At 41.4% G+C, this 27,991-nt stretch overlaps 1 protein-coding gene across 11 annotated transcripts; it reads left to right on the forward strand.

Annotated features, from left to right (window-relative positions):
* The first annotated feature begins 116 nt into the window (after positions 1–116).
* On the forward strand, positions 117–27,987 carry CDC16 (cell division cycle 16). 11 transcript variants are annotated; one of them, XR_014818858.1, is made up of 20 exons: positions 117–262; positions 1,503–1,557; positions 1,663–1,760; positions 2,431–2,469; positions 2,733–2,873; positions 5,016–5,175; positions 6,124–6,215; positions 6,647–6,780; positions 7,577–7,656; positions 8,703–8,752; positions 9,239–9,312; positions 11,398–11,536; positions 17,392–17,544; positions 19,250–19,313; positions 19,599–19,689; positions 20,279–20,436; positions 21,615–21,676; positions 22,570–22,705; positions 24,253–24,343; positions 27,367–27,987. XR_014818858.1 is itself a non-coding variant. In XM_084981122.1 (18 exons), exons 8-18 carry the CDS (start codon positions 6,758–6,760, stop codon positions 27,624–27,626), a joined length of 1,119 nt encoding a protein of 372 aa, XP_084837248.1. In that variant the 5' UTR covers positions 117–1,237; positions 1,503–1,557; positions 1,663–1,760; positions 2,431–2,469; positions 2,733–2,873; positions 5,016–5,189; positions 6,124–6,215; positions 6,647–6,757; the 3' UTR covers positions 27,627–27,987.
* Positions 27,988–27,991: the final 4 nt, after the last annotated feature.

Raw genomic sequence — 27,991 nt, forward strand, 5'->3', positions numbered from 1 at the left:
GAACGCCACGGAACCTACGGCGCGACGCCCGTTTCCGGCGCCAGAGGGGGATGCGTTTGCGGCGGACTTCCGGGGCGGGGCTGGGTCGGGAGCGGAAGTTTCCCGGCGGCGCGCGCAGTCCGGCTGGGTTGGACAGGGTGTGAGGATCCGAGCGCGGGGTACGTCCGGCCGGCAGCCGGAAGGAGGGCGCGCGCCGGACCCTGGCCGTGCAGCCATGAACCTGGAGCGGCTGCGGAAGCGCGTCCGGCAGTACCTGGACCAGGTGGGCGGCCCGGGGCTCGTGAGGCAGCCCCTTGTACGCAGAGGAGGCTGCTATCGGCGTCTTGGTGGCGCGCAGCCCTGAGGGCCTGGGCTTTGGTTCAGAGTAAAGCTCCGGAAGGGAGGGCTCCGGCCCTCAGCCCTTTGCAGGCTGGAGGCAGAGGAATACTGAGCAGGAAGCCGCCTATGCGTCCGGCGAGTCTTGCACATGTTCAAGCCCCGCTCCGCAGCCTGCCCACCCGGGGCGCGTCGGTGCTCAGTACAAACTTCGTGCCAAGTGGAAGCTGAAGGATACTTTTAAGAGGAAAGTTTCGAGGTGGACTTTGAATTTAGCTAGCTCATAGAAAATATTTGAAAAGTTCAGTTGTAATTCTTACTTGGCCGAATTTAAGTGAATAGAGAGAAAAACGAATCTGTAGTCTCAGAATCAGTACTTTAAAAAGAAAAAGTTCAGTATAAACGGCACGTTCATTCCCTGCACTGCCCTCGAATGGACAGCAAACAGTGTTTAAGGGACAGAAGTGTTTCCAGAATCAGCAGCATCAGCTTAATACATGTTGTCATTTAGTTGTGTAAATCATGTTCTCCGAAAAAGTTGGAAACCAAGTAGGTGAGGGAAAAGCGTATTGTGTGAACTGTTCCGAACTGGATGTGAGATGTTGCTGTCAAATGTTCGAAGCATGCTGAAGGGCTGCATTTTGGTTAACTGTAAGTCAGCTGAGGTGAATAAATGTTTCCTGAGCACCTTTTCTCTTGCTCTGGGGATATAATGAGGAGTGAGACCAGCCTGGTTCCACCCTCCTGGCACTTAACGGCCCATAAGCATTTCTCCTCCTAGATTGACTGTCAGCAGAGGTCCTGGTTTGCATCCAGGAGGACTGAAGCAAAGACCGAGAACCATTGCTAATGGCTAGATATTACAAAAGGGTCATTGAAATTATCTGCTTTTTAGATACCTCCTGAGTTTATCCTGTTTTAGGTACGTTTTTGCAGTGTGTTGAGTTTTTTTTTTTTTTAAAGTACCTCCTTGAATTATTGATATCAAAGATTTTATAGTAATATTTTTATTGTATCATTGAACTAAAACTAACCTAGCTTAGATATAAGATAGAGATACAGTATGAGAGACCCCCTACTACATGTAAAAAAATTATTGTATTGACTTGTTGATTTATCTTGTAGCATTTAGATATCTGTGTAAAACTATTGAAATAACAGCAGTTTCCACCTTTTTTTGGATACAGCAACAGTATCAGAGTGCTCTATTTTGGGCAGATAAAGTAGCTTCACTTTCTCATGGTGAGTGACAAATTCAAAATTTTTTTTCCCCCTCATTTCTCTATCATTAAAAGTCTTCTTGCTTTACTTTGCACCTCTGACCATGTATGTGGTTTTTCCCTCCAGAGGAACCCCAGGACATTTACTGGTTGGCTCAGTGTCTTTACCTGACAGCGCAGTATCATAGAGCAGCTCATGCACTTCGGTCACGGAAACTGGACAAAGTAAGTGGTTGTATGAATCTTAAAGCTGTTTAAAGCTTTTCAAAGTGTCATTAGCATCATGTTTAGTTATGTGTTCTTTTTATGTCAAAGTATTTCCAAGGATTCAGTTTTTCTTGAATTATTGATATCAAAGATTTTATAGTAATATTTTTATTACTACATTTATTTACATTTATTAAATGTAAAGAGAAAACTTATTTACGTTTAATAAATGTAAAGAGAACATTTCTCTTTGTCCTGTCAGCACCATTGGTACATGTGGTGTGTATCTACTCTGCGGACCCCTGGCAGTTCCTTTGATGTGTGATGGTGACTCAGACTCAGTCCTGGAATGCTGACCAGTTCCTCGGTTACCCTCTCTCTTACAGATGTTCTCTTACTCAACTGACTCATATTTTCATAGTTTATGAAGGAAACTATATGCTGTGTTTATGTCTTCCCTGCTACAACCTCCTTGAGGGCAGATTCTGATTCCTTTTTGAATCCTTGGTGCCTATTAAGCAGTAGGCTCATGACAAATATGGGTTAAAAAAAACTAAATTTTTTTCTTTGCAAAGGTAAAAGGAGAAATTATGAAAATAGCTTTCTTCACTTTGTGCTTATAGTTTTCTTTTTGAGTAAAGATGCATGTTCTCTTGCTCGCTGTTTTAACAGATTATTTCTTTCCTAGTTGTATGAAGCGTGTCGCTACCTTGCAGCTAGATGCCATGTAAGTATATGCTCTCAGCTTTTTTGGTAAAGTTGTAATGATGTGACTGTTGTGCAACTGTCATGTATGTGAGAAATTGATTCTCCATTCACTAAAAACTGACGTGCATGAAGAAAATTCCACTTTAGACATTGTAAGTTTAAACAATGAAAACCCTTTAAAAATCTTCAGTGTTTATGTGTGTATCTAGTGTCAGAAGTCACACAGTGAACGGTATTTCTGTTTTTTTTTTTTTTTTTTTGGTATTTCTGTTTTGTATACAGTTTGCTGCTAAAGAACATCAGCAGGCTCTTGATATTCTTGATATGGAGGAGCCGATCAACAAAAGGCTATTTGAGAAATGCTTAAAGGATGAAAGTGGCTTGAAAGACCCCTCCAGTGACTGGGAAATGTCACAGTCCTCAGTGAGTAATACTGTAATAGGCATGCTTCAGTAGCATCAGTAAGCATCACTCATGTAACCTGGCAAACATATCACCTTCTTTTGTTTGATTATAACCATGTTAAAATAGTTTGGTTGCCAATTTATTTAATTTTCCCAGCCCAGAAAGATTCTGAGATATTTCTCAGCCATCAGTTAGAAGTTGTAATTATGTCCTCAGATGCTTAAATCTGAAATAGATGGAATTAACTTGCTCTTCTCACATCTGATGCCTTAAAGTACTCCCCACAGGTGGAAGAATAACATTTCCTGTCCACAGTGTTTTGTACCCACCTCCAGGAAACCTCGATTACCTTAGATTGTTTCTTTCCAGGGAGTGGTTTGGTGTTATGATTTGTTGTTTTGTGTATTTCAGTTTGTATATTTCATATCTACATGAAATTGCAAATTGTTTTGTGATAAATAACATCCACGGTGGGGTTACTAATCTAGGTTGTTAGTCTTTTTTTTTTTTTTTTTTTTTTAACCACTGTCTTGAGATATAATTCATATAGCATGCAGTTCATTCATTTGAAATGAATGGTACATTGGCCTTTAGTATATTCACTGAGGTATACAGCCCTCATCACAATCAGTTTGAGAACTTTTTTTTCTCTTCTTTTTTGGATACCTTGCAGCATGTGGAAGTTCTGAGGCCAGGGATCAGATCCAAGCTGCAGTTGCAACCTATGCCACAACTGCAGCAATGCAGGATCCTTTTACCCCACTGTGCCCAGCCAGGGGTTGAACCTGTGTCCTGGTGCTGCAGAGATGCCATTGATCGTCGGGCCACACTGGGAACTCTGAGAACTTTTTTACTGAAGAAAGAAACCCTGTCCCGTTGAGCTGTTACCACCGATTCCTCCACCTCCCTATCACTTTTACAGCACGTCTGTGAGGGAGCTTTGTCACTTAACTGTTCACCTCAAAAAGGCAGGAATACTGTACGTTCTTAGGGTTTTTCTTTTTAAGAAACACATTCATTTTTTGCGAAGGAATGCGTTTATGAGGGAGTTGAGGATTATCATTATTTTTGGATCTCTTATCCATTAATTGCTAAGAAATACATGATTTATTGATAATGTGTTATTTATTTTATGAGACTTTTTTTTAGCAGTAACTCATAGGATACTGCATAGGTCTAAGATTATCTTATAACGTCCTCTGATATTTTTTAAATTGTGATTTTATGATGACTGTCCTTCATCCCATTACCAATTTTAGCTGCCGACTGTCTTTAAGCTCAGTTATTTGTCTTACGAGGTTCAGAATCTAGAACATAAATCAGATTTCCACGTCTCCCTGTTAGTGATAGCGGTGAGGTGGCTACTGTGTCAGCAGTTTACTGGCTATAGGTGGTACTGCCTTTAATTCTAACAGAGCTATAAGATGAGCAGAGGCAACAGGCAGAGAGCTCAGATCACTTGTCCAGGGACATTCTTTTTAGGGCTGCACCTGCGGCATATGGAAGTTCCCAGGCTAGGGGTCGAATCAGAGATGCAGCTGCTAGCCTATGCCATAGCAACAGCAACGCAAGATCCGAGTTGCATCTGCAACCTACATCATAGCTCACCGCAACACTGGATCGCCAACCCACTGAGCGAGGCCAGGGATCAAACCCACATCCTCATGGATCCTAGTCAGATTTGTTAACGCTGGCCACAATGGGAACTCCCAGGGTCATTCTTAAGTATCACAGCTGGGATTTTGATTCAGGTCCGTCCAGTTCCTGAAGGCCATGCTCATGACCACTGTGTAGCCTTCTGTCAGTTTTCTGATAGGTCGAGATCTACCTATCACACTGTTTTCACATTTGACTTCATGTGCAAATGCGGTGTTTGTTGTCCCTAATTCATCACTCTGTTTGAGACAGAACGGGTAACAGGCACAGTTGCAGTGACATGTGGCGTCTTAAAGGTTTATTGACAGTGAGGAGAGCACAGGGGAGGTAGATTAGAGAAGTTGTTTTCTGCTTTCATGTTTCTGTGACTTATGTCTGACATTGGGATGGAAGAAGACCTTTTAGGTGTTAAAAAAAAGTCTCAGCCTTTGGCTAATATATAATATTTGATGAAAAATTAAGTTTAACAGTGACTCAGTATATGACTCATCATTTTTCCAACAGATAAAGAGTTCTATTTGTCTTTTACGAGGGAAAATCTACGATGCTCTAGATAACCGAACTCTTGCTACCTACAGCTATAAGGAAGCTTTGAAGCTTGATGTCTACTGCTTTGAAGCATTTGATTTGTTAACATCACACCACATGTTGACAGCCCAAGAAGGTTTGGAAACCCAGGTGTCTTTATGTTTAGCACAATTAATATCATTTGGTTTTTTTTTTTTCCCTTTGAAATCTGTAAGAGCAAGTTATGCACAGGTTTAAATAAACTATTAACTTCATTCGTGTCTTCACACATGAAACACGTTGCAGAATACACAGTTGTGCAGTGCCTCCTGCAGTCAGAATTTTGGGGGATTATGATGTGATGAGAGATTAGAGGTTGTGTAAGAATTTAGTATCTGACTCACTGATTCCCAGCCTGGCTGCACTTTAAATCCAAAGGAGTCATACAAACATCAGTGTGGAGGTCCCAGTCCAGACCAGTTGAATCAGAATCTGGTGGTGGCCCTGGTATCAGATGATCCTAAGGTACAGCAAGGGCTGAGAACCATTGACCTAGCATGTTGCCGTGTCGTGAGGTGGATGAATGAGAGAAACAGAAAATGGAGATACTGTGTTAATGGGATTCATACTTGTTTTAGCCTAATGAGCGCTTCTCAACCAGGGTGATTTTGCCCCCAGAGGACGTTTTGGCTGTATCTGGGAAGAGTTTTGATTGTCACAACCAGGGCCGGGGTGGGGGGGGCGGTGCTTGCCGGGGGCATCTAGTAGGGCCAGCAATCCTGCAAACACCTTGCAGTACATAGGACAGCCAGCATGGCAGAGAGTTGTCCACCCAGGATTTGTAGTGCTGAGGCTGGGAAACTGGGCTGGTGGTTCCTAAGTCTGTGATGAATAGAATTGCCTAGGAGGTTTATACAGCCCTCAAGGTGGTTCTCATTACCTGGGTCTGGAGCCACTGTCTTTTCCCTTACATTTGATCTTGTTATTTTCTCTTTTGAGTTCAATTTATTTAGACTAAGAACCATAGAAGAATGCTTCTCATTTTTGATTTTTTTTCCTCCTCAATAAATATTGAGGACATTCTTTTTTTTCTGCACTTTTTTAGAAAAAGAACTTCTTGAATCACTACCTCTTAGCAAACTCTGTACTGAAGAGCAAGAATTGCTGCGTTTTCTATTCGAGAACAAATTAAAAAAGGTAAGTAAAAACACCAAGTTAGTATTTGCTTTATGCAAATAATCTTATTTCTTTCATTAAATTTGGCCGCTATTCTTTTACTAGTTAAGAATTTTAAAATTAATTTTTATTTTACACATATATAAGAATAGGTTCAAATTATTTAAAACATATGATGATTCCTAAAAAAAAGCTTCCCAAAATACCTGTCTTCCTCCCAGGCATTCCTCATACTTATAAAAGATTGCGCTATTGGTTAATGGCATAATACCTGAAAATGAGGTGTTTTTTTCTTGTGCTCTTTCTCAGCTTCTACTTTGTAAAATACTTCTACCATGGAATTCTGTGATAAAATTGAGACAAGAGTTAGGCTTGTTGATTTGCAACTCACATGAGTCTGCCTTGACCTGCCTGCTGTTGCTCACTGAGCTGTTTGCATTTCTCTGTTTCAGTATAATAAGCCCAGTGAAAGTGTTATTCCTGAGTCTGTAGATGGTTTGCAGGAGAATCTGGATGTGGTCGTGTCTTTAGCCGAAAGACATTATTATAACTGTGATTTTAAAATGTGCTACAAGCTTACTTCTGTGTAAGTACTTCCACTTAACTTGTGAGAGGAACACAGAGTTCACACCATCTTACATAAGAAGTGTGTAGGACGTGTTTTCTAAATCTCAAACTGGTGGATGATAATTTAAGCTGCCTTTTCCATTTGCAGAGTACCCTGGGGGTGCTGTCTCAGAAGAGCAGCTTATAGACACAGGCTTGTGTACATGTGTTGCTTTGTGCCGTTAACTTGGGAGCATGCAGTTGATAATTTGCAAGTTTGACAGTACCATCCTGGCACATAGGTTTATAAAGTCCATTCTTCATTAAAGTAGAGATAAAATCCTATAGGTACTGCGTGTCAGGGTCATTGACTAGCCAAGCCTCCTCCCCCGACACCAGTTTTTTAGTGTACGTAGTTTACACTTGTCCTTTAGGTAAATTACATATACTATTTTTAACAAATCTTTGGGGTTGCTTAAAATCCTTGAATTCGAAAGTTTTAATTGACAGGATCTATTTAATATCTCATTATTTTTGATCCTTCTAAATAATTAAGACCACTTATTTTATGTGGTACAGTTCTGTTGATTTAAAGTAAATGTACATGGTCATATTTATTTTTATTCCTTCTGAATAAATCAGGATTTTCCCTTTTGTTATAATCTAAACATTGCCTTAAGTGAATTAAGCTTCGAAGATAATGAAGATGAGAAATTCAAAAAGTATTATAACCGGCAGTATTGTACATAATGTAGTGATGACCTAAGTATAGCTGATTATAACGAGTGCTGTTATGTGCTGACTCTAGGGTGGTAATGTGATCCTTTAACTTTCAGAGTAATGGAAAAAGATCCTTTCCATGCAAATTGTTTACCTGTGCATATAGGGACACTTGTGGAGCTGAATAAAGCAAATGGTAAGAGGTTTTGTTAATTGAAATAATAACTTTTAAGACAAAAACCACTCTGTTAACTCTTGAGATTTTCGTATCATACAACCTCCTGGATGATTGAGATTGCAGGTAATACCTGGGGGAAGAAATGCTTATCAAAGTAAACAACAGTCTCTTCTCTTATCCTAGCAGAACATGCTATTTCTTTCCTCTACTTCCTGCTTCCTTTTGTCATATGTAATTTGTGCTCTAAGGCATGTCAGCTTTAGAGTGTTGGGTGCCAGTTTTGTCTTTTTTCTTTTTCTTGGAAAATCTGTAAGAAAGCTGATATGGCAAGAGTCGGTAACTGTTTAGGAATTAGAAGGGGGTGGATTTTTTGCTGTTTTTTTCTGTACTTAAACGTTTTAGAAACATTTAGAGTTTTTGGGCTGTGTTCACTCTTAAATCTTTTAAACCGAATAGTGAGTTTGGAAAAATAGCTACACACTCCAGCTCTGAGCCCTGCTACTCAAAGTGGTCTGTGGACCAGCAGCAACTCATCCCTGTAAGCTTGCTGGGGATGCAGGCTCTCCAGCCACCCTGGTCTGTGGGCCGCGGGAAACGTCATTGTAACATGCCCAGACTTTGTGTTACCCTTGAGGAAATCATCTTGCTGATTTGATAAGCTGGAGAGTTTGGTAGCCAAATTGGTCGTGGGTGGTTAAGATGGGCCACCATAGGCCCGTGGAGTAAGAGACATGGGGTTTAAGACAGGTGAGGCTCTTTGAAATCACCTCTTAAGCATGTGAAGTGCTTTGTCACTTGCTATTTATCCAGTCTTCTAGTGACTCAGCAAGCACTCAGCACCCGCTTAGCACCTGGGATGAGGAGTTGGGGTGGGGGATAAATGAAACAGCCATAGTATCTGCCCTGTGGAGTTTGTATATTGCATTAAGTAACTGGATTTTTTATCTAGGAATAAACAAAAGTATGAAATCATTGCTGTGTGAACAAAATTTATATGATCGTGAAGAATTAAAATTCATTTAATATGAATAATTTTATTCTTTTTTTCTCTTTCTCTAATGTAGAACTTTTCTATCTTTCTCATAAATTGGTGGATTTATATCCTAGTAATCCTGTAAGTAAACATAAACCTATTTTTTCTTAAAGCATTTTTTTCTTACCTGAACTTTAAGAAAATAACTAATGTTCAGACAGGCTAAATTTAAGTTCAAGATGGTGATATTTTATTTTAAGGTGTTGGAATAGAATCTCCTAGTGTTTATGATAATTAGAAGCAACATTAATTTTTCAGTTTATGAAAGTATTTTTTAGTAATAACTTAAAACAAAAATATTTTTTCTGATACAGAACTTACGTATGCTTATTGTTTTAAAATACTTAACAAACAGGAAAAATTAAGTATTGAATGTGAAAGCCACACTCCCACCTCTCAGAAGCACTGCTGGTAACTCCTTAGCTTTCTCACATGGCATTTGGCAGATAACTTACCAGACTGTGCACTGATTGCCCTTTGTGTCTGTGTGATGGAACATGTGGTCTGTTATAGATTCCTGATTTCAGGTTACACATCTTTGGTCATGGTATGTTTGAAACCCTTTAGGTGTCTTGGTTTGCAGTGGGATGCTATTATCTCATGGTCGGTCATAAAAACGAACATGCCAGAAGATACCTCAGGTATGAACTTAGTCTCTTCCTTCCTCTGTAGTGAAGAAGGGATTTCTTGGTGGTCTGCTTTAATGCAGTAGTTAGTACTTTAAAAGCAACATGAAGGAGTAAATGTTTTTCCCTGATTCTGTTCAGTTGCGTTCAGTACATACTGTGCTCTTTATAAGATGTCACGAGAGGAGATAAAGGTAGTCATTGGTGTAGACCTTGTTCTCAAGGAGCTTATGGTGTATTTAAACTTTTATTCACAAATGAGAATAAATATGAGACAATAGGGAATAACACAAAGTATTCTGAACGTTCGTTTTCATTTATAGAGACACTACTAACCTCTTACTCTTAGGACTTTTTTTTTTTTTTTTTTAAAAAGGGCTGCATCTGCAGCATATGGAGGTTCCCAGGCTAGGGGTCTAATCGGAGCTACAGCTGCCGGCCTATACCACAGCCACAGCCACGCTGGATCCAAGCCATGTCTGTGACTTACACCATAGCTCACAGCAATGCCTCATCCTTAACCCACTGAGTGAGGCCAGGGATTGAACCCGAAACCTCATGGTTCCTAGTCAGATTCGTTTCCACTGCACCACGATAGGAACTCCTCCAGGACTTCTTTTATTAATTGTGAAATTACTTGAAACTTATGTGAGGTTAGGGTCACTAAATATGACTATAAAACAGAATTCTTGGCACAGTGAACTGCTTTATATAAGGATCTGCTGTGGTTTTAGCTTAAGGAACTCCATGCAGCCCAATCAAGCTACTTAACCAGTGTAATTCAATGACTTAAGTATAGAAAAAGGTGTAGGATGTGAAGAATTAATTAGGTTTAATGTATAATAATACCTGTGATTTCCTGCATGTGAACGAAATAGAAAATGGATCTTTGGACAAGTTCATAAACTTTGGACACAGACTTGAATTTCTTTTTTCTTTCTTTTTTGCGTACCTTTGGCATATGGAAGTTCCTGGGCCGGGAGTTGAATTGGAGTTTCAGCTGCTGGCCTACACCACAGCCACAGCAACACCAGATCCGAGCTACATCTGTGACCTACGCTACACATTGTGGCAATGCCGGATCCTTAACCCACTGAGCAAGGCTAGAAATTGAACCCGCCATCTCACGGATACCATGTTGGTTTCTTCACCTGCTGAGCCACAACAGGAACTCACAGACTTGAATTCTAATGCGCTCTTCCACTTACTAGCCATAATTCCTTGAGAGAGTTCATTTCTCTGACCCTCCCTCTCTTCTGTAAAACTGGGAATTATGTCGTGATTATACCCCGGGATTGTTAGGACAGTTGATGAGGTGGAAAGAAAGGATCCTGCACCAGGAGGAATAGGGAGAACTCTGGCTGACTGAGTGTTAAACATTTTAAGAAACGTGCTTTCGATTTTTCCAGGAGTAGGATGATTCATGTTGTAATGGTTCTTTTGAACTATGCTTCTTTGATTTAGTGTGCTTATTCACTGATGCAACAGGGAACATTTGGGAAAAGACAACTTAGAAAATAAAATGCTAGGAAGCTGCAATCTCACCATTTATGTTTTCTGTGTTTTGTGATATCTTCTCTTTATTTTTTACTGTGGGTCACGTAATTGAAAACTCTTTTAAGACTAGTCCTGTCCATGGAACCAGGGTGACTCTCTTAATCATCTGTAGGAGGTCATTTAATCTTTCCAGTCACAGTATACCTATCCTTAAAATATAAATAGCAGCATATCTCGAAGGTTGTTAGGGTGAGATGATGCATACTTGGCACAAAACAAGCCTTCATTAATTGGTTGCTGCTGCCACCCTGTATTTACTAGGTTTTGAAATGAAGCTCCTAAATTAAGTAATATTTGTAAATCTGTCCAGAAAGCTCATGGTTTCCACTACAGTACCTAAGAAGTTGTGGACCTCTCCTAAAATTATTTAACATTTTGCTTATACTGTTAAATATTGTTTTATTTCAAATGACTTAACATTTTACATTAGTGTTTAATATATTAACTCACTTTTCATTAATGTCCTCGAAACCATCAACTTACATAAAATTAACTTAATGTAAGAATGAGTATTACATACTTGAATGAAATCTCTTGTTTTAGCAAAGCCACGACGCTTGAGAAGACCTATGGGCCGGCTTGGATAGCATACGGGCATTCGTTTGCAGTTGAGAGTGAACACGACCAAGCAATGGCTGCTTACTTCACAGCAGCACAGCTGATGAAAGGGTGCGCAGAGCAGGTTGATTCAACAAAATGAAGTTTTTATTACTATTTCTGCCCTTTGATTGCTCAACTAAACACAAATATAGCACTTGCCTCTTGTCAGTAGCTTGTGATTGTAAAATAACTGTGGAGATGGGGGAAAGAAGCTGGAGTGGTGTTAGCCTAGCACTTTTCTGTAGTTAGAGAGGGAACTAGCAGATCAGGTGAAGGGACGGGGGTAAGATGGAAGCTGTTTTTCACATGTTCATACCAGAATGAAAGCGTTCATGAGCAAAGTCATTACTTATCTCCAAAAGGTATTTACGTGGCTTCATTCACAATTCGGATTCAGGACTGAGTTTGTGGTCTTGTAGATTTCGTCAGTGTTGAGTGCTATCAGCTGTGTGTGCCCATGAGCATGTACTCTGGGGAGTATGTATTGCTGTCATTTCTATAGACTCTTGGACTTGTTGGTTCCACCCCACGTCATCTTCATGCGGGCCGTTTCTGCTGACCGCTGCCCCATCTCTGTGCAGAGGTCTGGTCTGGAGTCAGACTGCCTACTCATCTTGGCAGATTATTTGCTCTCTTGAAAAATAGATAAGAGTAATAGATGTAGGCTTTCTGTGAGGAATATACTGTATAATACCGAGTTAAGACTGATCAGCACCTGACACATCGAAAGCGCTCAGTAAGCTAGCTGCCTTCGCTTATTTGCTTGTTGTGTTCAGGAGTAGGACTACACATATCTCTGCATTGGATTTCATCTCATTAGGTTGGATTTACCTTTACAGACTATCAGACTCATTGGGTGCCCAGTTCTGTCTCTATATTATTTATGGTCCCAGCTTTTTTAGTTATGTTATATTTGATATATATGAATTTGATACCTAGCTAGTGGTCCATGGGAGCTGTTTTTCACATGCTCTTACCAAAATGAAGGTATTAATGAGCAAAGTCATTATTTAAATCCAAGAGGTATTTATGTGGCTTCACTCACAATTCAGATTCAGGACCGAGTTTGAGGTCTTGGCTCCGTAAGTGTATCAGTCTGTTCAGGCTGCCGTAGCCAAATACCATAAACTGGGTGGTTTAAACAACAGAAATTTATTTTCTCACAGGTATGAGGCTGTCTCACCTATGTGGTTCCTGCTGAGGGCTCTTTTCCTGGCTTGCAGGTGGTTCCCCTCTCACTGTGTCCTCAAATGGCAGAGAACTAGATTTTTTTTTTTTTTTTTTTTTGTCTTTTTGTCTTTTTGTCTTTTGTTGTTGTTGCTATTTCTTGGGCCGCTCCTGCAGCATATGGAGGTTCCCAGGCTAGGGGTTGAATCGGAGCTGTAGCCACCGGCCTACGCCAGAGCCACAGCAACGCGGGATCCGAGCCGCGTCTGCAGTCTACACCACAGCTCACGGCAACGCCGGATCGTGAACCCACTGAGCAAGGGCAGGGACCGAACCCGCAACCTCATGGTTCCTAGTCGGATTCGTTAACCACTGCGCCACGACGGGAACGCCAGAGAACTAGATTTTGTGTCTCTTCCTCTTATAAGGGCACCAGCTCTGTTGTATTAGGGCCCCACCCTTATGCCCTCATTTATCTTTTGTTATCTCCTCACGGGCCCACTCTCCAAATGCAGTCATTGGGGGTTAGGTATTAACATAAGAATTGGTGTGGGGGAGGGCCACACATTCCTTCCTTCGGTCCATAAGACCATTATATTAACATTTTACTGGAATGATCCTCCAGGTTCAGGTTGTTCAGCCAGTTATTGATCTACCTAAATGGTCCTCACACTCTGTCTATCCCGGTCACCAAGATGTATGAGACCCTTTCCAGTGCTTTGCTAAAGCGCATAGCCCTAATTTATCAATCTTGTAAACACATAACTTAATGAAAGTTGTTTCTTATGAGCAGATGCTAGCTAGGGTCTGCTCATTTTATTTTGCTATTCTGGGTGCTCACAAACCCAGAACAGTTATTAGTTGTTATTAGTTACTAGCTAAGAGTCAAAACCAATGCTAATTAATGACTTGTACTTCTCACTGGCTGCGAATCAAGGGTTCCCACAACCCCCTCCTAAGGTTTGATAATTTTCCAGAACAACTCATAGAGTTCAGGAAAACATTTTGCTTATTATAAATGATACAACTCAGGAATAGCCAATTGGGAAAGATACATAGGGCAGGGTATGGGGTGGGGGTGCACGGAGTTTCCATTCCTTCTTTGGGCACCACTCTCCCAGCACCTCCATGTGTTCACCAAGCCGGAAGCTCTAGAGCTCAGTCTCCAGCTTCCCTCCTAGGAGAGCTGTGAGTGAGCTGAAAGTGGTCTTCCTGGTGACCAGCCCCACTTTAAGTCCCTGCATGAACATAAACTCAGGTGTTCTCGGAAAGGGCTTATTATGAATAACAAAAGACACTCCCTTCACTCATGAAATTCCAAGGCTTTTAGGAACTCTGTGTGGGCAGCTGGGGACAAAACCCAGACATCTCTTACTTTACACCACCATCTCACTTTGAACAGATCAAGCAGAAGAGTTGCAAGCAGACATACACTGTCTTATACCTCCCTATGTGGTCACTTTGACTAAACTCTTTGTTTTCATATGGATTTGAGTTACCATCTAGTGCTCTTTCATTTCAGCCTGCGGGGCTCCCATTAATATTTCTTGTTGGGCAGGTCTGCTAGTGAATTCTCAATTATCCCTTGTTTTAATTATCCTAGTGTTTTTCAGAGAAGCTGTGAGAATAAGGGGCAACAGGTATATATTTATTTACATTGACTTTTTTTCTTTTTTTAAGCATTTCAGGTTCTCTTCATTTGTTCTTGTGGATTTGAAATGCTAGTCAGTGTCATTTCCTTCCCCCAGTACAGCTTAACTCTCAGCATTTCCTTTGTGCTGTTAGTGGTAAACATTACATTTCTGTGTTTGATAGGCCTAATCAGATTGCTTCCCACAATTGCTTTTTAAGGCAGTTAAGAAAAGAAACATTTATACTATCTTTTGTTGTCACATAATCACTTTACCGGTACTCTGTGTGGAGTTAGGTTACTGTCTGGGGTCACTTCCTTTCAGCCTCAGAGCTTCCCGTAATATTTCTCGTAAGGTGAGTTTGCAACAAAATTTTTCAGTTTCTGTTTCCCTGAGAATGTCTTAATTCTACCTACATTTTCAAGGGTTAGGTTTGCTGGATATAAAATTCTTGGTTGTCATTCTTTTTCTGTCAGTACTTTGACCATTACCTGTCTGTCTTCCTGGCCACCAAGTATTTGATTAGAAGTCAGTGTTTTTTTTGTTTTTTGTTTTTTTTGTTTGTGCTTTTTATGACCATACCCACAGCATGTGGAGGTTCCCAGGCTAGGGGTCAAATCAGCCATTGGCCTATGCCACAGCCAAAGCAACACAGGATCTGAGCCGAGTCTGCTACCTACACCACAGCTCATAGCAGTGCTAGATCCCTTAACTGAGTGAGGCCAGGGATCGAACCCACATCCTCATGGTTCCTAGTCAGATCGGTTTCTGCTGCACCACACTGTTATCTCCTAGAAGTCAGTTGTTTATCTTAATGTTTTATTTTGTTACTGTTCTAAAGATTATTTATTTGGTCTTTTTGAGGGGTTTGACTGTGATTTATCTAGGTGGGGATTACTTGGGAGTTTTTTTTTTTTTTTGAGCTTTGGGGTATATTTGGTCCAAATATTCTTTCATCTGAAATATTCTTTCTGCACCTTACTTTCTCCCTCCACCTATGGGGCTCTTGATGCACTTGGTGGTGTCCCTTAAGTCTGTGGGACTGTTCATCTCTCTTCCTTCTTGTATCTTTCTCTTCCTCAGACTGAGTGATCTTGTTTGACCTTATTCACATTCGCTCATTTCTTCTGCTTGTTCAAACTGCTCATGAATCCTTCTAGTGAGTTTTTATTTAGTTATTTTACCAGATTTTCTATTTTGTTTTTTGTTATAATTTTAATCTGTTGTTCTGTTTGGTGAGACCTTGTTCTCATGCTTTAGTTTTATAGACATCATTTCGTTTAGTTCTTTGGATATTTTAAGATAGCTTATTTCAGGTGTTTTTCTAGTAAACCTAGTATATGGTCTTCGTCCAGGGTTTTCTGTTGCCTGCTTTTATCCCTCTATGTACATGTATTGCCATACTTTCCTGATTTGTTGCCTGTCTCTGTCTTTTGTTGAAACTGGGCATTTAGAGCAGTATAATGTAGCATTTCTGGAAATCAGACTTATGCTACCCTACCCCAGGGTTTGTTCTTACAGTTTGTTGTGGCTGTTTGGCAGCTTTGCTGGGCTTTTGAAAATTCTGTCAAGTCTGTGTCCCTTGTCTTGTGAGGCACTGAAGTCTCTGCTCCATTAGCTCAGCAGTTTTTTCTATGTCTTAAGCCGAGTGTTCCCCCCTTTTCTGAAGGACCTGTGCATGTGTAGAGACATGCCTTCCCTGTCCCCTGGTTAATAATTCTGCCTTGCTGCTTGCCCTGAGCCTCAGGGTCATCCAGAGATGAGAGATTAGGGCCTCCTCTAGTTCTTTCTATGCATGCTTATAGCCCTTTTTGTGACATTCTGGAGCCCTAGGAAAATGTTGGGGTTCTTGAAAGCCCCCTATTGACTCTTATTCCCCAGATTTCCTTTTAAGTTTTTGGTCAGCCTCTTGTTTGCTTCGGTGTGAATGTAGCTGTCCTAGGTTAATGTTAAACAGTTACCACCGATTGTTTTCAACAGATGCTCTGGGGTAGACATTTCTCTGCTTGAACTTTGAGTCAGGTCAAAGACAGTCTGTAAATGGGGCTCTTCTGGGGAGCTGCCAGCTGGGTCAAATAGTGACAGTTCTCTGTGGGGGTATTTTAGGAGGTCCAGACTCATTTTGTCCCCTCCAGGGCTGTCAGGCTGCTGGTTTTTTAGGCTGATGCGGAGCTAGGAAAGGGAGAGAGGAAACAGACAAGTTAAGTATCACAGTTTGCCGATCCTACTGAGAACAGCTGTTTTTCTAGAATAAACATTCCTCACATTCCTCAGACTTTCATAAGTCTTTAGTTAGCTTGCAGAGTTCTGGGAAAGTTTGTTTTGACATTTGGCAGTGTTCTTGCTGCTCTCATGGAGGAACAGATTTTGGGAGCTCCTAACTATGTATTTCAGAAGTCCTCCCTCCAGATACAGACATGTGAAGGCTCTTCATGACGCTTGTGTACATGATACAGTCATAACTTTAGTTATGGTTCTAGACCAAAACATGTGCATCAAGCGGTCAGTAGTCACTGATGTGTCAGATCCGTCTTCAAGGAAAGGTTATCTTATTGTGATCACTGGTATGACAGGGTGAGAGATGAAAATTCAGTTAAAATCAGTTACTCTGCCTAGAACTGTTTCAGAGGGTATGGCAGTAGACTATATAGGAAATAATTCAGAGCTGTTCCGCATAGAACTGATAATAACCAACTGAATGGAAGTCCACCTTGGGGTGGAAGGCCAGGGAGGTATTTAGGTGAGGACTGAAGCAGCTTCATTTAGGGAAGTGGAGCTGGAGCACAGTTGTGCGGATGTGCTGCTGAGTCAGTCAAGGTGCAAGAGGAGGACATCTCAGCTGGGAGCATGGGCATTAGCACAGTGGGACCTGCCCTTCTGCTTCAGAGGGGATTTGTTTTTGTCCTTTTACTCTAGAGTAATAAAAAGTAAGGGCAAATAGGTTGTGCTAGATTCTGGAAGGGGCACCTGATTAGTCTGAAGGCCTGTTAGACATCCATTAAGTATTAGTGAATGAAGTGTTGGAAAAAAGTAATCACTCTGGTTTTGGTTATGTTAAAATTATTGTGCAGATGGGATTTGAAATCTGCTAAGTTGCACGATTTTGGTGTTGAATATCTGAATTTTCCAATATTTTTAGGTGTCATTTGCCAATGCTCTATATTGGATTAGAATATGGATTGACCAATAACTCAAAATTAGCTGAACGATTCTTTGGCCAAGCTCTAAGCATTGCACCAGAAGATCCTTTTGTTATGCATGAGGTTGGTGTGGTTGCCTTCCAGAATGGAGAGTAAGTACCGAAGGGTCAAAAGCCCTTGTTTCCTTTTTGTAAATCGAGCAAAACCTCAGTCACTGGAGTTTTAACTGATCAGGGTGACTCCTTATAGATGTTTTATTTTAGGAGAAGGAGATGGACAGTGTAAAAAGAGAATAGCAAGTGTTACGATGGAATTCTTTAAAAATACTAATCCTGCGTTTTGGTACCTTTACTGTGGGCTGTCACAGGCTCTTAGTTCTAGGACTGGACAGTTGTTGCCACCTCAGGTCAGTCACTGGACTCAGTGGGTGCCTGGAGGCACTGCAGAATCCCTGGTCTTCTCTGTTGACTAGGAGTTGGAGTCATGCTTTTGAGAAAGATTTCCTACAATTTTGAAACAAAAATGTTTCCTTTCCAGTTACTAGTTAATCCACAAATTAAACCAGTTAAAATGGCCCAATCTCTGAGTTTCCCGCCCAGTGGTTGAGGCTTACTGTAGTTTTGGATGTTGCTGGAATAAGCAATTGAGTGTTGTACTCAAAGAACTGTCCCTAGTCCTTTGTGCTAAACTGTACATAAACTTAAAAACAGTAAATTAGTACTACTTTAGCGTGTTTTTGATGTTTGTATGCATTCTAAAATTTAGATTTCTAGGAGTTCCCATCGTGGCGCAGTGGTTAACGAATCCGACTAGGAACCATGAGGTTGCGGGTTCGGTCCCTGCCCTTGCTCAGTGGGTTAGGGATCCGGCGTTGCCGTGAGCTGTGGTGTAGGTTGCAGACGCGGCTCGGATCCGGCGTTGCTGTGGCTCTGGCGAAGGCCGGTGGCTGCAGCTCCGATTCAACCCCTAGCCTGGGAACCTCCATATGCCGCGGGAGCGGCCCAAGAAATAGCAACAACAACAAAAAAAGACAAAAGACAAAAAAAATAAAATTTAGATTTCTAGTATTTATAAAAAGATTTCGGAGCCTTTGAAAACGTATAGCAGTAATTTATTGTATAGTCAATTTATGTGTCACCCAGAGTCAATACTGGTGGTGTTTTCGCATGTGCAAATGTGCAGGTGTTTCCAGCTGAGGTCAAACAAGATGCTCTGCCTTCTTGTTTCCACTCTCATACTGGGAATAAGTATTCTCTTTGCAATCTATCTTGTCCCCCCCTCCCCATTTTTGTGTTTTTTGTTGGTTATTTCACAGTTTAAAAAGGTCCCCAAGTGGTGTGCCACAGTGCTGTCTAGTGTCCTAATCACAGGAAGGCTGTGATTGCTTTGGACAGAATACATACATTAGCCAAGCTTTGTTTCAGGCATGTGTTACAGTGGTTTTGGCCATGAGTTCAATGTTAATGAATTGAAAATATGCCTTAAGTAAGGTGTTGCCAAACAGAAGCATGCGTGAAACGGGTAATTGAACAGCTCAACCTGTGAGCCGAGGTTCATAGTTTTTCCATTGGGAGCAGTGGTTCAGTATTGGCCAAAGCAGTGTTCACAGTGCCTTTATAGAACCTAATTACTGATAATAATGAGAATATATTATATCTCCTAAAATCTTGAACTCTTGTGATGTTAATGCCATAAAATAATCATTCATCTCACTTCAATTTGAATTTAAATGAACTATTTACAGGAGTTTACCTCATTTCATTTTAATATTACTAGAAAGAGATATTCAAATTTTTCTTTCAATGTTTATCTATGCTAATTTTGAATAACTTGTAACCTTTCCTCCCTCTATTTTAGATGGAAAACAGCAGAAAAATGGTTTCTCGATGCTTTGGAAAAAATTAAAGCAATTGGGAATGAGGTATTCTATGTAATATCTACAAACACATACACATACGCACACACCCATAAGTCTGTTTAGTATTCAACGAGAAAAATGATACCAGAGAGTCTATCTTGTCTAGAATATAACACCCTAATATCTATCATAGCAAGTGTCTTACTGTTTGACTTGTCGTGGTGTGACCATAGCACAAAATGAGTTTATTTCTAACGAGAGGGCAGATGTTGGCAGTTTGTTTCTTAAGAAGTTCTAGTTCTCATATGTGGGAGTAATCAGAATATATTTGGTGATTATTTGATACAGGGAACATGTGATGACTAGTGGCAAGTGGTAGGCACTGTCGCCTCTGACGTCCTTGTGCAGAACTTAAGGCAGCCTCATCTTTGATTACTGGGTAAATATACCAGCAGATCCCACTTCAGCAGGAGTAGGGCCAGGTGTCATTACAGTGAGACCTATTCTTGCTCTTCTTACCTGGTACTTAACATATATTTAGATCTTTAACTAGGTTGTGTTGTATGAAGGATGCATGAATTAACTTTCCAGCTAGCATGGATGTGGAAACACTGGTGTGATGTTAAAATGATAACAGCTTTAGATATTGTAAACTTCTGTAGGTAAGAGATTTGCATGTTGCTGTTCTCTGGTTCCTGATTGTTTTTAGTCACACCTGTGTTGTCTTAACTGTGTTCTGCTAATCACTTCTCAGTTTCGTCCTGTCCCTACCTGGGCACACTTCTCCACAGCCCACATCTTCCTTGCCTATGAGTTCCTCTTTACTGAGACAGACACAGCTCCACTGGGCCCTCTGCCAGGTGGCAGTCCTGTGGACAGAGCTTTGTTTATTTTGATCTCTTCCTGTTTGTCATAGGAACCCCCAAACATGGTATTTCTGTGTGCTTGCATGTGTATGTATATAAAGCAGGTCTTCCGCAGCTCAGTCTTGAGTGGTTGGGATAATACGTGTGTTTTTGTTAATTTAGGGTTACCACTTATCACCTTGCCAGTTTCCTAAGACTTGAATTCCTTAGGATCTTGCTACTCAGACTGGACGAGCCGCATCAGCGTTACCTGGGAGCTCATTAGAAGTGCAGAGCCTCAGACCTGCTGAACCAGATCTGCAGTTTTAGCAGATCCCCAGGTGATTCTCATGCACAGAAAAGTTTGAGAGGCACTACCGTAAGCCACACAAAGTTGAAAAGATACGCTTTAATGATAGGAAGGCACTTTATCATATTTAAAGTAATGGTTTAAATACAAAGGCACAATATGATTAAACTTTAAAGTGCCCATTGAAAACTTACCTGAGAGGGGAAGGTACTGTGTGACTTAATTACAAACTGCAGTAAATGCCAGAATGGCCACGGAAGAGCAGTTGTATAAAAACCAGAAGGGCTTTGTCTTGTTCACGTGGACCCTGCCTCCCAGGGCCAGGGTCAGGAGAGTTAGAGCGTGTAGCAGGTCTCTTGGTTCACTGAGTTCTGCTGCTACTGCACGTCAGCTGCGTGTCCCTCTGTCCTGAGCTCTGAACTAGGCTTTGGGAGAACAGAGAAGAGGGTTCATACTCACTACCTTCAGGTCAGTGCATATAAGTAGACTGGCAGTAACATTCCAGTGTACAGAAAGCGCTGTGATTGAGGGAATAAAGGGACTCACACAGACTTGAGGGTTGGTCACGAAAGCCTTCTGGGTTCAAGGAAATAGGTCTCTGTCATAAAGGATGGACACTAGCCAGGCAGAAGTAAGGAAGAGGGTATTTCAGGTAAAGAGAATGGTGTGTGCAAAGTTGGAGCTAATTCAGTATGGCTTGGACTTTGAATTCACAGAGAAAGTCAAGCAGTGGGGCGACATGGGTGAGCATGGGTCTTCAGGGGTCTTGTACCTTGTCCTGAGGTGGTGAGGCGGTAAGAGGGTTCAGGGGGCAGCATGCTGGGGCCCAGACAAGACTGGTTAACGATGAGGTGGGGTCCTGACGAGGTGTCGGGCAACGCAGGTGCGTGCACTAATGCATGCACATGCGCATGTGGCATGTTGAGTTTGAAGTGCTTGTGAAATTTAAATTGAGATGTTTTGTAGGCAGATGGAGCGCTCTGGGCTGGAGATACAGAATTTGAACTTCACAAAGTCATGGTTATGAAATAGTGGAGTCCTCAGGAGGTCTCTTCTGCTAGGAAGGATGGAGAAACCTTGAACGCTCTTGCTCAGTGCTGTGCAGTCACCGGGAGAGCTGCCCTTAAATGACGAGTGACATAGCACAGGGCAGGCGGCCAGGTTGAAGAGCAGCATGTGACTTGTGGTTCTGATGTTGCTCTGTTTTAGGTGACAGTTGACAAATGGGAACCTTTGCTGAACAACTTGGGGCATGTCTGCAGAAAGCTTAAGTAAGTAAAAAAAAAAGCATTTTCAGAAATATTCTTTGTGACTAAAAGTTTACTTAATTTTGTGTAGCTTTTTTCTTTTATTTTATGGGATTCTTTAGCTTTCTTGTACTTGGGTACTCAGATATAGCAAGCATCAAAAAAATTGTTTTTACTATCTTCGTTGGTATAAGTTTATTTTAGAGATGTATTGGGAACTATAATAACTTTTATTTTCTTAGATTAAACTTATTTTAGTGTTCACAATTAATTTAGAAGAATTAGGACAGTAAGACCTAATTAAAACCACATCCATATTTTAACTCAGTATTTGCCTCTGGATTCCAGTTTTGTGCTGTGATAAACATATGACAACTGAAAAATACATTCTTTGATTAAATAAGTTTGAAAAACTCGAGGTTACTGAAAATGTATCAGGTTTTTCAGAATTTCTTGGAGTCTTTAGTGTGCGTTTCCCAAACACTCCTGAGCATACAGTCATTTTCTTTCACAAAAGATTTACGGGGCGAGTATTCTGGAGAATTTTGGAAAATGCTGTTCCAAGCAGCCCCTGTGGGCCTCACAGCAAAACTGCTTGCTGCTGTAACTGCCCCTGGTGTGGGAGACTGGTCCTCCATAACAGACGCCTTCTTGCGTGATGGGGCACAGGCCCAAGGGGCTCTGGTTCCAGTTTCCTGCCAGACCTCAGCAGGGATTCAGCCCGTGTCCCTGCAGGGCTGCCTGCCCGCCGTCGCTGGAAGGCAGGGAGGCGCTGAGGTGGACTCAGAGGCCTGTAGCCGCCTAGACTCATTCTGAGATAGGAAGTGTTCCTCTTGTCTCATCGTGGGCTTTTGCTGTACCCACTGATTGCTCTCCCTGCTCCTGTTCTCCCTTCCCCACCCCCTCTTCTCTCACAGAAAGTACGCCGAAGCCTTGGACTACCACCGCCAGGCGCTGGTGCTCATTCCTCAGAACGCGTCCACCTACTCTGCCATAGGCTACATCCATAGTCTGATGGGCAACTTTGAAAATGCCGTGGACTATTTCCACACAGTAAGTCTTGTGTTTGTGCCCAACTTTAAATGGCGAACTTTTACTACTTTTTAAAAGATCTTTTCTAGGCAATGTTTTATTACTTTACGAAGCACAATTTAAAATTTGCATTTTAAAATTCTTCAGGCAACCTTGCATTTTGTTCTTTTCTTTGCAGAGGAAAGTATGGCATGTTGTGCAGTACACACTGAATGAGAACAGACGTGCCCTTGTCATCCGTGTGAGACACACAAGTGTCCAGGGGTCTTTGTCTGTGCAGTTGAGCTGGCTGGACATTGGGGAGCCCTTTGGGAACGCCAGTCTTTCTATTTATGACTTAAAATTAATTCCCTTAGATCATGTTAGTAAGTGAACAAAACAGTCAGCATTTGTCACAAGGAAACCCTAACCCTTAGTCCACACATAGTGTTTCATCAGATCTAAGACGCCGTTAAACAAGTAAGATGACCTCAGTAAAAAAAATACACTGCCATTTAAACTTTACTGCAGTCCTTTCTCATTGCTTAGGGTTTTTGTACTTTTAAAAAAAAGTGTTCTTTTAGACATGTTAGGACATAGACTAAAAGAAATTTTTTTTTCTTATTTAAGACAGATTTTTATCAGGGATCACTCTAGTATTACATCAGAAAGAAAGTGTAAAAGAAATAAATTAAGATATTCAGTTCTGCACAGAATTTGGTTCTTCTAAGTCACTTTTGTGCCAGGTTGTCAGTATTCTTGTTTTCCTGGTGCAAGTGCATACGCTCCACTCAGGGTCCTCCCCATCAGAGGCACTTGCTCTGCCAGAAGGTGTCAACACAAGGTTTTTAGACAACACCCACAACTCAGGCATCCTCTTCAGTGTTGCTCACGTGGTCTGTGATCTACTCTGTGCCATCACATGGCCACAAGCCCTTAACTGCCGATGTAGCCTCCATCATTGCAAGTGCAAGCAGCTGACAGCACTAATAAGAAACCACCAGTTGAAGGACTTTTCAAGTTCAGAAATACTAGATTTTGAAAAAATATGGGCCTGAGATTGATGAAATAGCTGTATTTGGAGAAAGATAAAATTGAGAAAAAGCAATATTTCAAAGATAAATTTGTGAGTGATAGATTTATAACTGATTTTCAAGGCTTAGGTAGAGATTTTCAGGCAAGATGAAGCCCTAAAGTAACACTAAGATAACCAGAACCCTTCCTGAGCAGGCAGGAGTGTGGGTGAAGCAAGTCTGTAGTTTGTGTGATCTTTCAAATGTCTGTGTGGTTTACCTCTCTCTGTAACTTAATTAGTACAGAAGGCTTCAAGGGCTTTTTGTGGAGACAGGTTTTGAAGTTTTTTTGGATGGGGGTTATTTCAGACATAAGTAGGAAGACTGGCGTGATCACCAGTTTCAGCAGTTACCGCCTCATGGCCACTGGCATCAGCTGTATCCCCACTAACAGCCCCCTTCACCCCTACCCTTGATTCCCTGGAGTATTTTGAATTGAGTCCTGCAAGAATGTTTTAAACCAAAGAGAAGGAAATAAATTTTCTTGTAATAGCTATGCCGAATCTTTCCTTGCAGGCCCTTGGTCTTAGGCGAGATGATACATTTTCTGTTACAATGCTCGGTCATTGCATTGAAATGTACATTGGTGATTCTGAAGCTTATATTGGTAAGATTATAATTATTCTTATCGATGTTGTATTCCATTTTTTAGATTGTTGTATCTCTGTTTTGGTTTCTGAAATTCTCATGTGAAGTTACAAGTTTATCTTTCTAATCATTCTAATTACATTCATATCAGGAAACTCTATTTATTTCAATGGAACACATGGGAATTGATGATTCATTAAGTATCCATTCAGTTTAAAGTTGAGCACTTGCTGTATGCATGATACTGTTACAGAATATATGTAAAACACTGTAATAGACTAGAATCAGTCTAATCGCATAATGGAGAAAATCGTAAGAGATTTTTTCTAATTAAACGACTGAAAGGGCTCTGGCCTTAGTATTTTACAGTGCAGAGTAGAGCATAGTAATCTTGACACGTCAGTGGAGTATCAAGTGGGTTTACATTCACATTACAATGCCATGAAATTCTTTAAAGTTGTTTTTTAGTAATTACCAAGTCATCAGATAAGTTTGTATGGAGTGGCTGTACCATTTGGATGTCAAAGCTTAAGAGGAAAAAATGCTAAATTAGGTTTCAATAAAACTAGGAACTTCTATTTGGTCATAAAGAGTCCAAAATACTGTTAAAAGAGCAAAAAGGCACATCATACACTGAGAAGTCACTCACAATACCTAGACTCATCAAATAACCTGTGTCTAGAATGCAAAGTATTCTACAGATAATCCTATAATAAGTAAAAGTTCAATAAAAATGGGCAAAATAGTTGAACAGAAGCTTCACCAATATTTACAAAGCAGATGAAGGTGTTTAGTACCATTAGCTACGAGGAAAGTGAAATAAAGCCATAGGAGGCACCCCTGTAAACCTGCCAGAACGGCTGAGTGTTAAAAGTACTGTAGTCCCTAGTGTTGGTGATGACGTGGAGCCACTGGAACTCATATATTATTGATTACTAGTGGGATCATTAACAGGTAAAACCTCTTTGGAAACTGTTAACAACACTTCCACTAGAGCGAAATAGGCCTGTTATATTAGTTGTCTGTTGCTGCCTGACCTACCCCTCCAGCCAGCAAAGATGTCCTGTTTCCCACAATCCTGCAGGTCACTGGGTGGCTCGTTTGCTGGTCTCATTCACTTGCTGATGGACCAAGATGCCTTGTACATGGGGGACCTCACCGACATAGCTCAGCCTCTCCATGGGCCTTTTTCCCAGGCTTCCTAGTAGCGTGGTGGCCTCAGGGTCCTAAGGGACAAGAACTAAAGCTTCATGACTTCTTGAAAAAGCTGAAAGTTACTCAGATCACTTCCATCACATTCTGTTCATCAAAATGAGTCCTGTGCTTCCGTGCTGAGTCAACACAGGAGGAGGCTGTTCAAGGGCAAGGGCCTTGGGAGGTGTGGTTCACTGGGGGGCTGGGGCAGTGGCCTGTCCTGCTGATCTTATGATGCAGCAGTTCTGCTCCCAGGTTTATGTCCATGAGAAATAAGGGCCTCAGTAAGCCAGAGTCCACACGAGGTTGTTCATAGCAGCTTCCTTCGAAGCAGCACCTTGCTGGGAGTAACCAAAGTTCACCAGTAGGAGATGGAGAGTACCCCACAGTTAAAAGACTACTGAATTGTCTTGTAAAATGCATAAACTTCACACATTTTGACCAGAAAAGAATACGTACTGATTCATCCCATTTATGCAAACTTTAGCAATAAGGAGGGCTAATCAATGGTGGTAGAAAAATCAAGCAGTGATTAAAAGGGAAATGTTCCCTAGAGGGGGCCTGAAGTGGTTTTCCAGGGGCTGGAAATGTGTTTTGGTGTCACGGCGCTGATGCGGGTGCACACACTTCTGAGAATTCATCCAACTCTGCACACTTCATGGTTTGTATGTCATGGCTCGATTTTTAAAACTTAAAAGACAAAAGAAGAACTTAAGCTCTGGCATCCTAAAGACAATGAATTGAAATCTCAGCTCTACTACTCTGTAGCCTTGTGGCTTTGGGGCACGTCTGAGCCTCACTTTCCACATTTGTTCAGGGGGGAGTTGTCCATTAGATATTATTTTATTGAGGTATAATTGACATTTAATATTATATCGGATGCATAGTGTAACGGTTTATTTGTATGTGCTGTGCGGTGATCATTGCGATTGGTCTAGTTAACATCCATCACCACATAAAGTTAGAAAAAATTTTTTTCTTGTAAGGAGAACTTATTAAGGTCTACTCTCAGCAACTTTCATATATAATCACCATGCTGCTGAACTACTTTTTTTTTTGGTCTTTTTGCCATTTCTTGGGCTGCTCCCGCGGAATATGGAGGTTCCCAGGCTAGGGGTCTAATCGGAGCTGTAGCCGCCAGCCTATGCCAGAGCCACAGCAACGCGGGATCCGAGCCGCATCTGCGACCTACACCACAGCTCACGGCAACGCTGGATCGTTAACCCACTGAGCAAGGGCAGGGATCGAACCCGCAACCTCATGGTTCCTAGTCGGATTCGTTAACCACTGCACCACGATGGGAGCTCCTACTTTTGTTTTTAAGAAGAATTGCATGTCATTATCTGTCAAAACATCTATTGCAGAAACCTGTTCATTTGAACTCTATAAAATTGGCATTTTGTTTATATCAGAATGATTGAACCTGATACATCCGTTAAAATCTCTTATCCATTGTTCTCAAGATTTTGACTTGTGGAGAATGTGTTTTCCTTCACTGCGCTTTCTCTATGCCTGAGACTTGTGATTGTTCCAGTGCCAAGAGCTAGGCCCAGTTCTCCTCTCACAGCTAAGGGAGCACGGCCCTCAGGCTCCTTTCAGGGCCAGTTGGCTCCAAAAGTGGGGGAAGCACCTGGGAGCTGAACTGTAGGTGCTTCTGGGGGGCCTCCCCACACTCCCTCTTCATGGTAGAAATCAAAGGGCAGGGAAAACAGTTGGAACATTTTTCATCCTGATCTATGCTTGTGCTCTCGGGAGGACATTTGATCTAAATCAGGAGCAATAGTGTTATCTGCTGATGGAAATGACAGATCAGTGATGGAATTTCTTACTCTGTTTTTTTCTTTCTAGGAGCAGACATTAAAGACAAATTAAAATGTTATGACTTTGATGTGCATACAATGAAGACATTAAAAAACATTATTTCACCTCCATGGGATTTCAGGGAATTTGAGGTAGAAAAACAGACTGTGGAAGAAGCAGGGCTTGCACCACTGGAAACCTCAAGGAAAACCCCAGATTCCAGACCTTCCTTGGAAGAAACCTTTGAAATTGAAATGAATGAAAGTGACATGATGCTGGAGACATCTATGTCAGACCATAGTACATGATTCCACGTGGGTCCCAGTTCCACTTTGTCCTGGAGCTGGTCAGCATTTTTCCTCACATCTTTACATCCTTGTCATAGCTTAAGAATTTCCCATTTTTTGGAGTTTTCTTGTGCAGCAGGTTAGGGATCTGGTGGTGTCTCTGTGGTGCGGGTCCAGTTCCTGCCGTGGAACTTTGGCGTGCTGCACGCGAGGCCGGGAAAAAAGAGAGAGAGAGTTCCCACTTCTCAGCATGCATCCAGACCAAATCTCTACATCTAGGAGTGGAGACCTGTTTTAAGAGACTGCATTGCCCACTTTGCAACAGATTTTTTCTGATCCTACGAAATAATTATACGAAGTGAAATAAAGAAGGTAAACCATCTCTT

Source organism: Sus scrofa, chromosome 11, assembly GCF_054392235.1.
Source record: "Sus scrofa isolate SSC_HxYL_T2T_F1_AM1 chromosome 11, Sscrofa_HxYL_maternal_Yorkshire_Landrace_v2.0, whole genome shotgun sequence".
In the NCBI taxonomy this organism is placed as follows: domain Eukaryota; kingdom Metazoa; phylum Chordata; class Mammalia; order Artiodactyla; family Suidae; genus Sus; species Sus scrofa.

Bases quoted from the DNA above. Each gene is read 5' to 3' on its own strand.
- CDC16 (XM_084981120.1), top strand. From the start codon at position 2,775: ATGGAGGAGCCGATCAACAAAAGGCTATTTGAGAAATGCTTAAAGGAT. The intron at 2,874-5,015 runs GTGAGTAATACT...TTTTTCCAACAG, and splicing joins GGGAAATGTCACAGTCCTCA to ATAAAGAGTTCTATTTGTCT. The intron at 6,216-6,646 runs GTAAGTAAAAAC...TCTCTGTTTCAG, and splicing joins TCGAGAACAAATTAAAAAAG to TATAATAAGCCCAGTGAAAG.